At 43.7% G+C, this 15,911-nt stretch overlaps 1 protein-coding gene across 1 annotated transcript; it reads left to right on the forward strand.

Moving 5' to 3' along the window:
* The first annotated feature begins 208 nt into the window (after positions 1-208).
* On the forward strand, positions 209-4,616 carry LOC138569754 (uncharacterized). The gene is made up of 2 exons (XM_069648022.1): positions 209-3,819; positions 3,943-4,616. Exon 1 carries the CDS (start codon positions 575-577, stop codon positions 2,882-2,884), a length of 2,310 nt encoding a protein of 769 aa, XP_069504123.1. The 5' UTR covers positions 209-574; the 3' UTR covers positions 2,885-3,819; positions 3,943-4,616.
* The last annotated feature ends 11,295 nt before the right edge of the window (positions 4,617-15,911 follow it).

A 15,911-nucleotide genomic window follows, 5' to 3' on the forward strand; every position in this document is an offset into this window, starting at 1 on the left:
ACACCATCCCGGCGGGATTGATAGTTCGCAATGAACCTTGTCTGTTTCTTACAGACAAGGAATACACTACTACCTTTAGCCACATTGCCATTAAATGCAGTAGGGACCTTATGGTCCTTACCATAACAACTGCCCAGCGTCTTGGGGCAGAAATACAGAAGGAGCTTGAAAAGGAAGAGAAAACCTTTTTAGAGAACACTACTATCTCTAACGCTCGTGAACAATTAGTGAAAACTAATAAACTCTTTGACGACTTTAAGTCGACTACTCTAAGCAAAAAAACAAAGAAACTTCAGTTTGACATACAGGAATTTAAAGTGGATAAAATATTCCCATATATCACAGAGGAATACATTGAAGCCGCCAAAACACAGTCAACTTCCCAACCACGAAATAAAGGCAGACGTAGGTGGGTGTCTTTTTCCAATTCTAGCAGTAGCAGCTCAGACGGTCAGGCCAGACAAGACCGGCAATCACCACAAGCCTTTGGAAATCACCCACCCCAACAACCTTTTTTACCACCGCAGCCTTTTTTAGGCAGAGGTGGCCCCGGAGGGCCTTTCTGGGGGCAACCATGGTTTCCCCCCTATCAACAACCGCGCCGCCAATTTCGCGGACGGCGTCGTCTGAACAGGTAGTTGAACAAAGCGACATACCAATTTTTAATCTTGCCAAAATTGATCTTACATCTCCTCAGATTAAAGTTCTCTCGAAAGGGCTTTCATTTGTGCCCTCACAAAAAACGGATTGGTTTGAAACAGAACTTGAGGTTCGCCGGTTCCTTAGAACATTGCGCCTCAAAGTTTTCTTTAATGAACATGGAGGAAATGAGCAGGAACTAGACACTGGCTTACGAGCCCCTTCAACCTTCAAGCCCCAAGACAATGAAGTCACAAGAGAAATTTTGACCTTTGAAAAATGTGTCCTTCGAGATTTAGACAAACTCAAAAGTAATTCAAAACAGAAATCTCTTAGACATAATCTCTCTAAATTAGAAAACTCTGCTCTCATTGAACTATCCAACAACCCCTCCATTGTCATAAAACCTGCAGACAAAGGAGGTGGAATTGTAGTTATGTCTAAGGCTCAATATATCAACATGATGGACACGCTATTACAAGATGATGTCAGCTATAAGAAACTTAGGAAGGATCCCACCCGAGACATTCGCACAGAAATTGAAAGCGTAGTACAATTTGCTTTAGATCGCAAATGGATTACGGAAAAAGAATCTAAATTTCTCATTACCAGTCAAAGTCGTATTCCGACTATGTATTCTTTACCTAAGATACATAAAAATCAGGAAAACCCACCCGGAAGACCAATAGTGTCAGGCTGTGGTTCGATTTTAGAACCACTGTGCAAATTTATTGACGTATTTCTGAAACCTATTAGCGTAAAAACTGAGACATACCTCAGAGATACGACTGACACTATTACTATCTTTGAAAATCTTGAATTTGACAACACTACTCAATTACTGGTGACAATGGACATTCAATCCCTCTATACTAGCATTCCACAAGATCAAGCGATAGAATGCATGCGAGAAGTTCTCCTGGAATATGATTCTCAGGATCGCGTTCCACATAACTTCATCTTGGAACTTATGGCCATAGCTCTCAACAAAAATTATTTTGAATTTAATGGCCAGTTTTTCTTACAAGTAAAAGGTACGGCCATGGGGGCTGCTTTTGCGCCGAGCCTAGCGATTCTCTTTATGTTCAAATTTGAAACTCGTCACATTCTATCTTCCACCAATCCCTTCCGCTATTCTATAACCAAATGGAAGAGATATATCGATGACATCATATTTATTTGGACAGGCACTAAAGCCGAGCTAATACTCTTCTTTGATTGGTTGAATAACGTTGATCCTAATATCAAGTTCACCATGGAGTCTAGCAATATTCAGATCCCTTTTCTAGACTTAATAATTAAAGATGATTTTGGAAAATTGAAGTGTTCGCTTTTCCGTAAAACCACAGCCCGTAATACTCTCCTACATTACTCCAGCAATCACCCTCGGCATATTAGGGATAATCTACCCTATGGCCAGTTTCTCCGGATCCGGCGAAACTGTTCCGAGTTATTTGATTATTATGAACAAGCAGATAAGCTTAGTAGTCGCCTTAGAGACAGAGGTTATCCTAAACGATTGATCACACAAGCGTACAAAAGGGCTCGGTTTACTGACCGTGACAATTTGCTCACGCCCAAACAAAATTCCAATTCAGTACTGGATAAGAACAATTCACAGATGACATGTGTATTGACCCATGGGCCTCAGACCTTCGAGATTAAAAAACTCATCTCGAAATACTGGCCCATTGTCAAAATAAATCTGCCAGACACACCTCCTCCCCGCTTTGCTTTCAAGAGGGGCAGCAATATTCGTGACAAACTTGTGCACTCTTCCCTTAAGAAAGCCGCCCCCAGAATAGGTCTGTGGGACCTGAGGACCACCACAGGGCATTTCCCTTGTGGATCTTGCTCTGTCTGTCAATTCACCAGGAAAATGAAGGAGTTCAAAATTGGGCCAAAAACATGGACATTTACCACTATGACAAACTGCAAAACCGCACATGTGGTATACTGCATCCAATGCCCGTGTGGCCTTCGGTATGTTGGTCAAACTTCACGACCGGTACATATTAGAATATCAGAACATCGATCTAGAATCAGGTGTAAAACACTTACCGCACCCCTAGTAAGTCACTACATTGAGCTACAGCACTCTGCTAATGACATATTATGGTGGATTCTGGATGTGGTCAAAAATACGCCCAACATAACCCACTGCCTCCTACAGAAGGAGGCTCGATGGATCCATCGTTTATCCACTCACATTAATGGACTTAATGAGGATTTCAGTCCAATTTAACATGTTTTGGCTTCCATCCCACACCTGGGTTTTGCCTTGCGGGCGGCTGCCTCCTTCCAGCAGCATGTGTTCTGCTCCCCAGCCGGACGCTTCTCCGCAGGCTTCTGTCTGCTTTCCGGTGCGGCAGCTTCTCTTAGTTGACGTTACAGAGGCCGCTGTCATGGCGCCCTTTTGTATCCACCCAAGTGAGTGACATGCAGGTGGGGCAGCTCTCAGCCTATCCACACATCTTGTTTTTAGGCCCAATGAAATGGCGAGTTAGGCCTCCTGCCCTCTTTAGGCTATATGAACATTCGTGCTCGCTTTGCAGAGTGTTGCGAGAGGGTTTCAAGAAAGGCTGTTCCCCTCGTACATCTGCATTATACTTTGGTCAAGTCGTTATAGGTAAGACGCGATTTTTTCGTGGGTTCTTTCTTAAACACAGTTTAGTGTTTACTGTATATATCCGTCCATTCTTCTAACACGATTTCTCGTGGGTTCTTTCTTAAACACAGTTTAGTGTTTACAGTATATATCTGTCCATTCTTCTAACACTATTCATCATTTTCTATTTTTCAGAGGCTGTACACCTTCTATGCCAGTGATATGGGACCACACTAGGCTACCCGACGCATGTGCTCTCCGCACTATATACTCCACAGACTGCACCTTTCAATTGTGCATGCTATCTAGTTACAGGATTTAATCCACATGTGAGTACATACCTCTACACTCCTCTCCCCATTTGGATAACCTCTATTTGTACTTTTCTTCACTTTTATTCTGATAAGTTCCCCCTTCCATTTCAGTTGTTGTTTTTTTCCAATGTGAGTCCTAACTCGATGCAGTTACACCAAGGGCCCTGTTGGTTCCACTCTTCAGGCATTACTGTTGTGGGCCCCTGAGCCCGTTTTCACGCCTGTTTTTCTAACTTATCCACAGCCTACAAAATTGAGGTAATTTATTTCCTAATTTATTCTCTTTTAAACAACAAGGGCAACTTTACTCAAATTTTGGAGTTCGCTCCCATTATGCTTTTAAATTTAATTTCATTTTCTTTCATGTCTGCTTCCCCACAGGGTTAAACTGTTGTGAGGTTCTTTCGCCCTGAGGAAGGCAACTTTCAACTATGTAAAGAAACTATGGCCAGACAGGCGGCATTTCAGCCGAAACGTTGTTGTGATGATGTCAACCTTGATTTTTCTTGAAATATTTTTTTGACACCTACACGTAGGCAGACCTGTCATTAGGAATATTGGAGTTAGAGTTTGAGAGGATACGGTTGTTCTGTGTAGAGAAGGAAGAACTGTTTACCTTAAGAACCGTCCATATATCTTCTCTCCACTAGTACTCCATTCCTTTTTTACTTCTTCTTTGTGACTTTACAACAAAGAAGAACCTATTTTAAAAAATATTTTTTTCTGCTTCTCAAAAAAAGAATAATTGATTGTTTTCTGTTCTTTAAACAAAATTGTGAATTACAACTGTGAGTGTTTTAACAATTTCTGTTATACTTCTTTGTTATTACAACCTTTATGCTCATCAGGATTTTCTTTGTCTAAATAATAAACTTTTCAAATAACTTTCTAGAAATTTGCCCTTTTTGTTTTCAGAGAATTTCATAAAAATGCATGATACCAGAGTTTGGTACTTTTTTGAACAATTTAATCATGTTGATTTTGATACATAGCAGTAAGGGATCTACGGTGTTATTTTGGTCTTTTGTCCCCTCCTTTTCTGCTCATGGGGCAAATCCCCCCCCTCTTTCTTTGTTTGCATGTGAGTTTGAAGGCAACATTTTGGTTAACAGAGGCCCTTGTACATGGATGCTGATGTTGATTGCAGGCGCCGGGACTGTTTCTGCATGTGTGTTGTGTGCATTCACCCATGTGTTGTGGAGGGACAGGATGGAAGTGACATTTGACAGTGCCACTCATGTGTTATTGCCTCCTGTCTAGGGGAATATTGTACTGTACCCTGATGCTTGTGTTCTATGTCTCCCACTACGCAGCGTCAAGTGAAGAAGAGGGTGGAGACGGCGCTGTGGAGCCAAGCGGCGGGGATGCCTCCACCGGGTGGCGACGCAAGGCCCAGCCACACTTCCAGGAATTGCCATCATCCGGGAGCGAGGGGGCTGGTGCCATATCTGCCACTATGGCTGCAGCGGAAGGGCCAGGTGAGCCCCCACAGGGGCTTGCAATGGCGGAAGATGGTGCAGAGACATCCAGGTTGGTGGTCTCCACAGAGGAGGAGGAGCCCGCTACTGAGCCGCACATGGGGCCTGGTGGGGGTAGTACCAGTGGTGCAAGTGGTGCAGTCCAGGGCCAGAGTCAGGAGGCATCACAGGTCACTGTGGAGGGGCCTGTGCATGTTGTTGTCCTTGACCCTGTAACTGCACCACCATGCACCAGCAGGGATGCCCTGTCCCAGGCCCGGCCACAGGTAGGGGGGAGTGCCATGTCATCTGCCTCTCCACTATCTGTGGATGAGGGGTCCCACGACCGTATGGGCTCCGTCCTGGTTGGTGTCGGGTTGCGCACGCGTGACATTCATGATGACGTGCGTGCTTCCTGGGCAGAGCACGCACACCATCACGAACAGCAGCGTTGCGACGTGGCACTGTTGGGAGGGGCCCTGGTCGGTGGATTCCTACATGTGTCGCACACTCTGGCGGACCTCTCCTCCTCTGTGGAGACTATGCACCAGTCGTTCTCCCTGCCGTCTTCCAGCCCAGATTCCACCAGGACCTGGCCTGACCAACACAGCCAGCTAGGTGGAGATCACATCCCTGCCACAGTCGGGAGTCGGCGGTCCAGCAGGGGTGGACACCCCAACAACTGGAGACCAGCAGATGGAGGATGTGCAAGCATCAGACAGGGCACATGGACAGCAGCAACAGCAGCAGGCTCTAGGTGGGAGCAATGATGGCTCAGGGCCATCGACATCAGAGGGGCAGGCATCGGCTAGGGGGCAGGAGGACCCTGGAATGGGTGTGTCTTCCGTGTGGCTGCGGTTGGGCCAGCATATAGATGCGGAGCGGCGGCGGGCGGAAGAGGCGCGGCTCACCATGGTCAGGGCAGAGTTCTCCATGCGTCGGGCATTGAGGCGGGCAGGGTGCCTCAAGGCAACTCGAAGGGAGTTGGAACAGGCCATGAGTGCATCCCTAAGATACCTCTGGGCCAGAGTCCCACCTCCAGGACATCGACATGGAGTTCGATGATGCCCTGGCCAGGACTTGCCCTCCGCCATTGTATATAGTTAGATAGTGTTAGGTTTCCTTTGTTTTTCTTTTAATTTGGAGTTAATGGACATTGCTCCACTTTGTGTGTATATAGTTTTTTCTTCATAGGATTTCTTTGTAGGTTTCCTTTTGTTTGTGGATCATGGACCATTTGGACGTACATTGTATATAGTTGCAGACTTGTACATACTTTCTTTCTCTATATTCCCATGGATCAATGGTTATTTTTTATTTGGATTATGTTTTTATTATGGACATTGGCAATGGACCACTTTTTTATTGTACATGATTTTTCTTTTTTTTTACTTCATTGGATTTACAATATTCTTTTTTCTAAATCGATCATTGTACATTGATTTTCAATTTACTATTCCTCCAAGTCAGTTCATTATGTTTTAATACAATTTTTATAACTTCTGAATTGGTGTTGTGTTCTGTCATTGGTTTTGTGCATGTCTCATTGAACATTTCCTCAGTCACGTGTTGCCACTGTGTGGCTATGCTGTGCATTCCTGCATGGGCATGGTGGTTCATTTAGACTATCATGGCATGGGTAATTTGGGAGTGGGTTCTGTGGATGGTCGCATGCTTGGATTGGGGGCAAGGGGGATTAGGGTTGGCTTTAGGGACATGGGTCTGTTTTGTTAGGACATGTTGTTTGTTGGGACATGAGTCTGGGCCTGCTGGTAGGTGCCCCTCACTGTACACCCAGTAGGTACTCTATGATCACTTTCCCGGCCTGCAACACACCATAAATATGTTGGGTATTTTGTGGATATTTGGGGCTTTGCAGTATTTTCTTACCGCCAAAATACCTTTAGCAATAATCACTCTCTGTATTCATATTGGGTCACACATGACAATAATACATTGCATTATTTCAGAATTCAGACCTATTTAGATGATGTGCGCGGTAGTTTGCGTGGTTGGTTGGTATAGTGGTTGGTTTATTTGTGGCCCCAATATCCAACATCTCTTGTTTTTTATCTAGATTGTTCTTGATCACTAGAGAGACCTCAGGCCTACATTTTAGGGATATCACATTTTCAGTGTTAGTGTTGTGTGCCACCATGGGCTATTGTGGTATTTTTGTGGTAATTTCCACTACCTTATATACGGTAGGGAACTATGTCCAGAGAGTCTCTCTTCCCGTTGAATCATGTACCTCCAACAGGCTATGCTACAAACAGTCACTCACAACTGTCCATACTGAATAGAATCATGCACACATCTGTTTTAAAATGACAATTGCACTGTATAAAAATCTACCCACGTTTAAACCTTTTCCCATGCAAAATGAAAGAGAGAAATAATACACACTAGCTATCTGTTTTCAAATATTTTTGTATTATAGAAATTTCTTTTAAACACAGTTTAACTTTTTTTACAGAAATAAATGAAATGGTACAACATTATTTGTGATAAAATGAACAGAGAGCTGCGAGACTATATTCAATTGGTAACATTAAATATGCTAATAATGGACTGAGACTCCCTCGAATACACTGACTGAACAGTTTCGCACACTTTCGCACTGCTCCCACTCGCTTCTGTAATTACCTCATCTGTTCAGCATGAGTTTTCTCCGGCTATTCTCTTTCTGAATTTGGCTCCCTTGAAGATCAACCCCAGTCAAAACAAGCGTCTGCCGTTCTCAAACCGGGGTTATTGCCTGGAACTCTCAGCTTTTGCAGCAGGAATGCCCCAGCCAGGAAACAGATCCTTCTCCCAGCCCTGCAAGATCTCAATTGTTCTCCCCCTCCCCTCAAGCTTCTCCAGCAAAGTTCTAATCACAGCCTCTAGCATGATACTTGCTATGACGCTGCTCCAATCAGAATCAATCATGTCATCTCCTCCCTCACTACACAATGGCTCACTTCTACAGTGGCGATTGTAACAAACTGATTTCCTGTTCCTTCGAGCTCTTTGCTTCCTGTAGTTATGTGGACAGAGCAGCAGAGAAAAAAAAATGAATGTGCGTTTAAAAGTTCACTTTCAGAGTAGGCCTAATTCTGCAGTGGAGACACATTTTTATTAGTGGGTTACGTTAAATGAAGTTTTATTAGTCAGGTTAGTTATTAATAAGGTTAGTTGTTAATTTTCAAATGTGTCTCTTGCAACATAGGCATTTCAGGTGAAAAATAGTGTGCATTTTGAATGTGCACATGTGTGCTTTTAAATGTAAAAATAGATTTGCATCTTATATGTAAAAATCGTTTTTAACTGAATAGCCTGTCTTTACTTATATGTCCATGTTACTCTGGCAACACATATAGCAATGCACCACACCCATGTGGTGGTGCTGCATCAAAAAAAAAATGCTACCTGTGCAGTAGTGCTGTACTCTGTGCTGTAACACGCCAAATATCCTTACAGAAACAAGGCACAGCCACCACACTCGAATAGATACACCTGACACGAGGTTCTGTTCCCAAAATCTAGGGTTTATTGCAATACAAAGAAGTCCCAGTTGGCCAAATGGTCCCACGCCCTGCGACGTGTGTCTAACAGACCTCGGGGATGTAAGAAAGAGTGAAACGTACATCAGTTACATATATACAAACAGAGCACCTTACAATCAGCAATGACACAGTATGACACATTGGATGCCGCCCTCAATTCATTTCCCTTTGAGTTAGAGGCGAAGATTGACCAGTATGACACATATGACAATTTAGACCACCATATTTAGTAACGGTTTGAAATCTTCAATTTTACAGACACCATTCTTTATTTGCGAGAACACAGCGTTTCTGTTTTTCATGGGCAAGCTGCGCGTAGGAGACTGGCACATACCAAACCTCACTATCTCTTAGTTTCAATTCTCGCTCTAGAGGTCAGTCCGCTCTCCGGGGCCTCACTGGGCTCAGAAAGGGGGGCCGTAAAGAAGATCATAATTCAACTCTTTAAATGGTAGTTTCGTACATTGCTATTCTTTCAGGAGACTCGCTGGCATTCGTGTACTGATTAAATGCCTTGCTTCCTGTCTTCAAGGATATGTGAGGGAGGGAATTGGGCATTTCTGTCTGGCTTTCCAGTGTAATGTTTCAACATGTTTCTTAGCCTTGGACCATTGAAGCGAAATAATATCTACAGCAAAGCAGTTTTACATGAGGCAAAGTGGCAACGTTAGAGTCAGCAGAGAGAGAAAACAAAATGGCGATTCTGGTCATCTTAAAATGGCCTCACTATAGTTGAACTAGTTGAACTAATAGCTACGCAATAACTAATGAAATATATATTCTTAACACTGTAAATGAGGCGGTTGGTTTTTGGCCAACCAATTATCATTCATTTCCAAGCCCTCAAGGGGTGTTTGGTTTTTCTGGACTTGGCCAACCAATTATCATTCATTTCCAAGCCCTCAAGGGGTGTTTGGTTTTTCTGGACTGACAAAATGACTTAGAATAACACATTTACAGATGGTGGAGGCATTCCTCTAAGGGTGCCTCTACAGTAGTACACACATGATAACACGTGGTGAGCCAGTTTATGAGGGTGCAAAAAGTGGGACATATACTAGGGAAAAAGCAAAATAACAGAAAAAATACATGTATAAGAAAACCGGTGACTTGGAAAGGGAACATTAACCTAAGGCAGCAAGTTCTTCAAACTAAAGCGGAGTGCTATACAAATATACAAAATTACATAGTTAAAGTGAGAGGAGGAAAAGGGGGGACAGTGAGGATGAGAGCAAAGAAGGACCGCAGGGAATGATATGGTGAGTAAACAGTGATACAATCAGACAAGTACTGAGGAGCAAGACATTTGATAGCTTTGTAGACTTGGAGAAGAAACTTTAAAAGGAAACTGTTGTGCATGGAGAGCCAACCAACATGTCAGTACGAAGAAGTGGGTGAGATTTTGAGAAGGTTGTATAGAGTAGCAATGGTGAAGACTTTGTCAAGAAGGAGAAAGGAATCGAGAGAAGCACAAGGTTGAGAATGTGAGGATTTGTAAAGTGGTTAGTAAGAAAATGAAGAATTTTATGAACATTGAGCAGGTCCATACAAGAAGCTGAGGCAGTGATAGTAGTGAAATATTGCAGTCGGAGGTCGATATCAAAGAGAACCGCAAGGTTGTGAGATTGGGTGAGGGTGCAAGCAGGTCAGGTGGGAAGAAGATCATAAAGGGGGTGGAGGGAAGGCATTGGAACCCACAAGAAAGATGAAGTCTGTTTTTCAAGATTTCTCAATGTGGCAAAAGATACCCATCCAGTCATGATTTGCAATGAGACAGTTGTTAGACAATTCCGAGATTGTTTGGGTGGAGCTGGGAAAGGACAAAAATATTTGAGTGTCATCAGCACAAGGGTGATAGTGAAAGCCAAAGGACTACATAGGTCTTCCAAAGGCAGAGATTGACAAGACAGAGAAAGGTGCTGGGGCCATAGTGTTGTGAGTTCCAGGAGATTTCAATGGATTTATCTTTCAGTTACGAGGTGATCCAGTTGAGAGCAGATTTGCAAAACCTAAAGCCCTGGAGAGTGAGGATTAGAAAAGAGTGGTCCACAGTGCCCAAATCGGCAGAACAGTACAAAAGCATGAGCAAAGAAGAGAGTTTCAAGGGTATGAATCAGCGAGAAAGCTGTGCCCAATGATTGAAGTGGATTTTTAAAGCCATTTTCCTCACTGTAGTTAGTAATCCAGTTAAATGCCACTCAATAAATTACCTTTGAATAATGGGTCAGGTGGAAAACTGGTCAATTGTGTGCTTAGTGTCACTGAATATAACTCAAATAGTGGATTATATAATAAGAACTCGCCTGGCGAAATGTATTTATGAGGCAACATATTCTATTTTAGGATTTTAGTTTATATATAGCTACATATTTTCAGTATTCCTTGACTATATGTCCCATTGGAGTAAATTTTATGTTTGCTTGTTTCACAAGGTTTAGATTTCAACCTTGTTGAAACAGGCATACGCCTTCTTACAGCTTAACAGGGCCAAAAAACACTTGTGTTACAATGTAGAGTTATTGAAAGAAAACATAGGGGGGACGAATGTGCATGATCTGGTGCCTTGTTAAAAGGTCATATTATGTTATCCATCTGTGCAAAGCAGCCTTCTTGCATGTCCATTTCTCCTGAAACCTCTTTACTATAACAACAATGAAGCCTTTATGAGTAGTATGCAGGGAACTGAGGGATGCAACCAGTGCTTCAATTTGAATGTGATTGTGAAGATGTGGTGAGCGACGAGTTTTAAACTGTTGGCATCTGAGAGAGCCAAAGTAAAGAAATGGCATTGACAACAGCACAATGATGGATGGCTGTGCTTTCTTTAGTAAAAAAACAATAATGTTTACCAGGAAGTTGAAAAAGTACCTTTATCATGTGGTACTCAACAGCTAAGAGGTTTTTGCTTTGCCTTTCCCTGTAAATAATGGCCTGCCAGCAGCTCAGCTGGCAACAAGCATGCAGCTTTTAGAGAGACCTAAACAAGTGCTTCCTTTTTGTGCTACTCTTTTATGTTCCAAACTAAACTAAATTGTATCCTTAACTCTGTTTGGGGTCGTGCTGATATTTAAAATTAATAAATCAAATAAAAGCAAATAAACTAAACTAAACTACTGTTGTTCTTCATTATTTACCATCTATGCTGTATTGTAGCTGCATTGTCTGCCATTTCCAGCAGTGAAGTGTTTACAAAGAGGTGCAGCTTTGCAGGTCATTGTCATGACTGATAACCTCTACCCACGGTGAATATTGAGGTAATGCATGATCATTTTACTGAATAGTCAACCTGTGGGTTTGTACCAAATAATGTGCATAGTGTAAAAAATAGTTAGGGCCTCATTCCGAGTTTGGCAGTAAATGGTAGAAATGGCACTGAATCCATTACCGCCACTCTTACAGCTCTACCAAATTAGATCTATCAGAAAATGGGTGCTAATTGCACGGGCAGAATTAGTCTTGGTGGAATGACTGCCAAAAACTGGCAGAATTAGCCCCGGCAGTAAATCTGCAAGAGGAATTACCACCATAAACCAAAATCGTAATTCGGCCACATTGCAAGTAGAAATACCACAAAAATACCACCGAAAGTAGGCAGTAATTCTGCCAGAAACATAGTGCAGTTACCTCCAGTTAAATGGTGGAGGTAAAAGCATCCAGGTGATGGAAATTAATGCACAGGTGACAATAATTGCCAACATATTTTATTTAAGGCCCACACCTTCCGCAAACACACTTAAAAGCAACATGCAGTCACAACCACACATGAACTACAGCATCCACAATCTGCTACTGTTCATTGAGCTCCAGTGGCATGCAAGACCACCAGATGGAATGATACAGGCACCACAAAGGCAGAGGAGATGTGTGATGCTAAGGCCGGCCGTACCACGTGTCCTTCCGTCTCCTTGTCACTGACTGATGAACTCTTAGTTTCACTATTTCACTTAGACCAGCAGACTATTGCAGACCTGCTGACCCTGATAGAGGATGATCTCCAAAGTACCATCACCATCAGAACTGTCATCCCACCTCTCCTGACGTTGGTGTCCATCCTCCACTTATGTGCCACAGGTGCATTCCTAAAACAGTTGGGATACTGCATGTCATGTCCTAGCCAACTTTCTCCAAAGTGCTGGAGCAAGTGTTGGATGCGCTCATGAGGCATGCCCACTGCACATCTCTCTGCCACCACCCAGGCCCAGGTGCTTGCTGAAAAGGTATGTTTCTACACCATTGCACATTTCCCTTATGTCATAGCAACACTCAACAGCATACATGTGCCATTGGTGCCCCCCAGCCAGTGAAGCCTGCATAACAGAATTAGAAACTGTACAATTCCATGAACATTCAGGTGACATGTGATGCAGATCTAACCATCAGCCACTGCCCCATTTCCAGGTTTGCACACAGTTTACTGTGATTTTACAGACAACCTTTTATTTGAGGCATTTTTTACAGAAACCAAATTTACCTAAAAAATACAGACTTTGTTATTTTTTTGTTTGGGGGGCTCATCCCCAAAAACCTCTGTTTCCCCATGTTCGTAACCCCCCAAATCCCTCCACACCTGTTTTAGCCCCTTACCCCTATATATACATATATATATATTATATATATATATATATATATATATATATATATATATATATATATATATATATATATATATATATATATATATATATATATATATATATATATATATATATATATATATATATGTATTACATGGACGCGGTAGCGTCCATGTAGCTATGGTTAAGTTGGTGTTTCCATAGGAAGAGCATTTTTTGGGTGGCTTATAACTTCGTTCCCTCTGGACGAATCCTCACCAAACTTTGCAAAAAAAGTATATGGCCCACTCTGAATTTTGAAAGTTTGGAGAGGTTTGATCCAGGGGGGGCAAAGTTATAGGGGGGTCCCAAAACTTTTGTTTTTTCCCATAGACATAATGAGAAAAAACTTTGTGCACGCCTACAGCCCAAACCGCTGGACAGATTTACACCAAATTTGCAGCAGGAGCCGGGGCTTGGTCCCTAAAGCGTGCTTTTGCAAATTTGGTGTAAATCCGTCCAGTAGATTTTTTTGTAAAATGACCAAAATGTAAGGCAAAAAAAATAGTGATATCTCTGTTTGCTCCACGGACAGACTTCCTTGTTCGCTCCGCGGACAGTGCCCTGATTGGCCGAGCGGCTTGCGCGATGTCTGCGGACATCCGACGTGTTCACTGATTGGACAGCGTGGGGCGTGGAGCGCATCAGATTTTTGGTGGCACCCGCCATCTTGCATTCACGGACGACCGCGGACAGCGAGGTGAAACTGTCATGATCTCTGCTTCCAAAAGATCAGGACTTGCCCGACTCCCTTGGAAGCAGACCCATAACCCCGGTTCAGAGTGCCAGCCAGTCCCAATTGGGACCTTTTGGACCCTGTCCTGGCGCCAGTGGCACCAGGCTCATAAAGATGCCCAGTCCCAGCGCTGGAAGCGCCGTGCTCATAATGCTTGGGTGGATTTACCTGCAGCAGACCATGCTGCTTACTTACCTGCCAGTTGAACCCCTGATCCTCTTCTGCTTGGGACTACTTTTCCTGTTGGGTGGGGCAGGAGCCACTCCCTAGGTTCAGAACACTGGAACTCTTCTGGAAAGCAGGAACTCTTTTCTTACCTAGGCGTGGCTGTGGAAGGAGACACCTAAGCACTACAGGAGGCTATTTAAACCACACCCGATGGATGAATCTTGCTTTGCGTTATTCTGCATTCTCTGCAGCAGAACGCTCATCGTGTCTTCTGCTTCTGATCCTGGGCCTAAGGGAACAAAGGCTTACCATCCTGGAATCCAGTCTTCAGCAGCACCTGTAAAGACAAAGAAAGAACAGGTTAGCACTACGGTCTTCAGTGGCAGCGCATCTCTTACCTGGTCCATCGGCTGTCACCAACGCCTCGCGCTGCATTCCGGCATCTGAAAGACAAAGCCTTACCTACTCTTCGCATGCTCCGGAGGTCTTCGCACTGCATTCCGGCATCTGAAAGACAAAAGCTTACCAGCTATTCGCACGCTCCGGAGGCCTTCGGCGCTGCATCCCGCATCTGAAAGACAAAAGAAGGTGCGTTTAAAGACATTGCGCAACTTTATTACTCACGTGCCATTACTCCTTCCCACGCCGAATCCAGTGGGTATTCCAGCACCCTTCTGCTTCTCTAAAGCTCCGAACTTGTACCTGCAAGATAAAAGGGACAATTAGTGCGCATCGTGAAGCAGGCTACAAGCGCTTACTTACGTGCTTCCAGGCGCTTCTATTCCTCACGCGGGTTCGATCCTCAACTCTCATCAGCCCGCCATCCGCCATCGCCGGAACCCTGCAAAACAAGAGATATCATTACAAAAGACTTTTAAGACATTTGAAGTGCCCAGAACTTACCGTTAGTGCAGTTAACGACGGACAGCAGTCCTCTGAGGTCAAGAGGCCTGCACCCTTATCCAGTGAAGAAACTGGTTACACACCCTGCCCCGAGGCAGATGGAGAGCTCGGCGTTCACTTACCTAAGGTGAGGGCGTTAACCTTTGGGGTTCTACAGGAGAAGAGAAGAGAAGAGAAAGGGAAGAGGAGAGAAGCACCCAATAACCCCAGTTCATTAATCCCATATTTTCTATCTGCAGACATCTTACTCTTCGAGTCAGACATACAGTGCACAGAGGTCCAGCCCAAAGAGCCAACCGTGTGTTACACATCACCTTTGAAGATACGGCATTCACCCAGTCAAGACCGGCGCCTCTGCAGGAATCAGGTGAGCGTTACAGAAACTTGGTTTAAAAATTGTATTTAGTGGAGTGTGTTGGTGTGTAAGAGTGTTTGGGGAGGGTGGGGGAGTATGTTGTATTTTTTTGTATGTGCTAGACGCTTTTGTTGTGTTCGATTTGTTTGCGGACAACACGGCTGTTGTGAAATGTTCGTAAATAAACAGAATGGATTCGGTGTCAAGTTGAAAGTGTTCTAAGAAGATGCGTGGGGTCCTGGAATGTTCGCAGGCGGTGACCTGAAGACGTTGTCTGTATTGTTCCTTGTCACGCTGAAAGTGTTCTAAGAACACTCGCCGTGTCCTGAAATGTTCGTACATAAAGAAAATGGGGGTGTCCTGATGACGCTGTCTGTATCGTCCTCTGGCAAGTTGAATGTGTTCTAGGAACTTCCTTGTGTCCGCGGACATTAAATTGGTTGAAATGCTTGAATCTATGGGTGTGATATGCTGCAGTGGTTGTGACCAGGGTATAGAATGTTGGGTGCATGGCCATTTGGCCATGCACCCAAGACTCTATGCCCTGGCAACAACCACCGCAGCATATCA

This window comes from Ambystoma mexicanum, chromosome 2q, assembly GCF_040938575.1.
Source record: "Ambystoma mexicanum isolate Mex_15411 chromosome 2q, UKY_AmexF1_1, whole genome shotgun sequence".
Lineage (NCBI taxonomy): Eukaryota > Metazoa > Chordata > Amphibia > Caudata > Ambystomatidae > Ambystoma > Ambystoma mexicanum.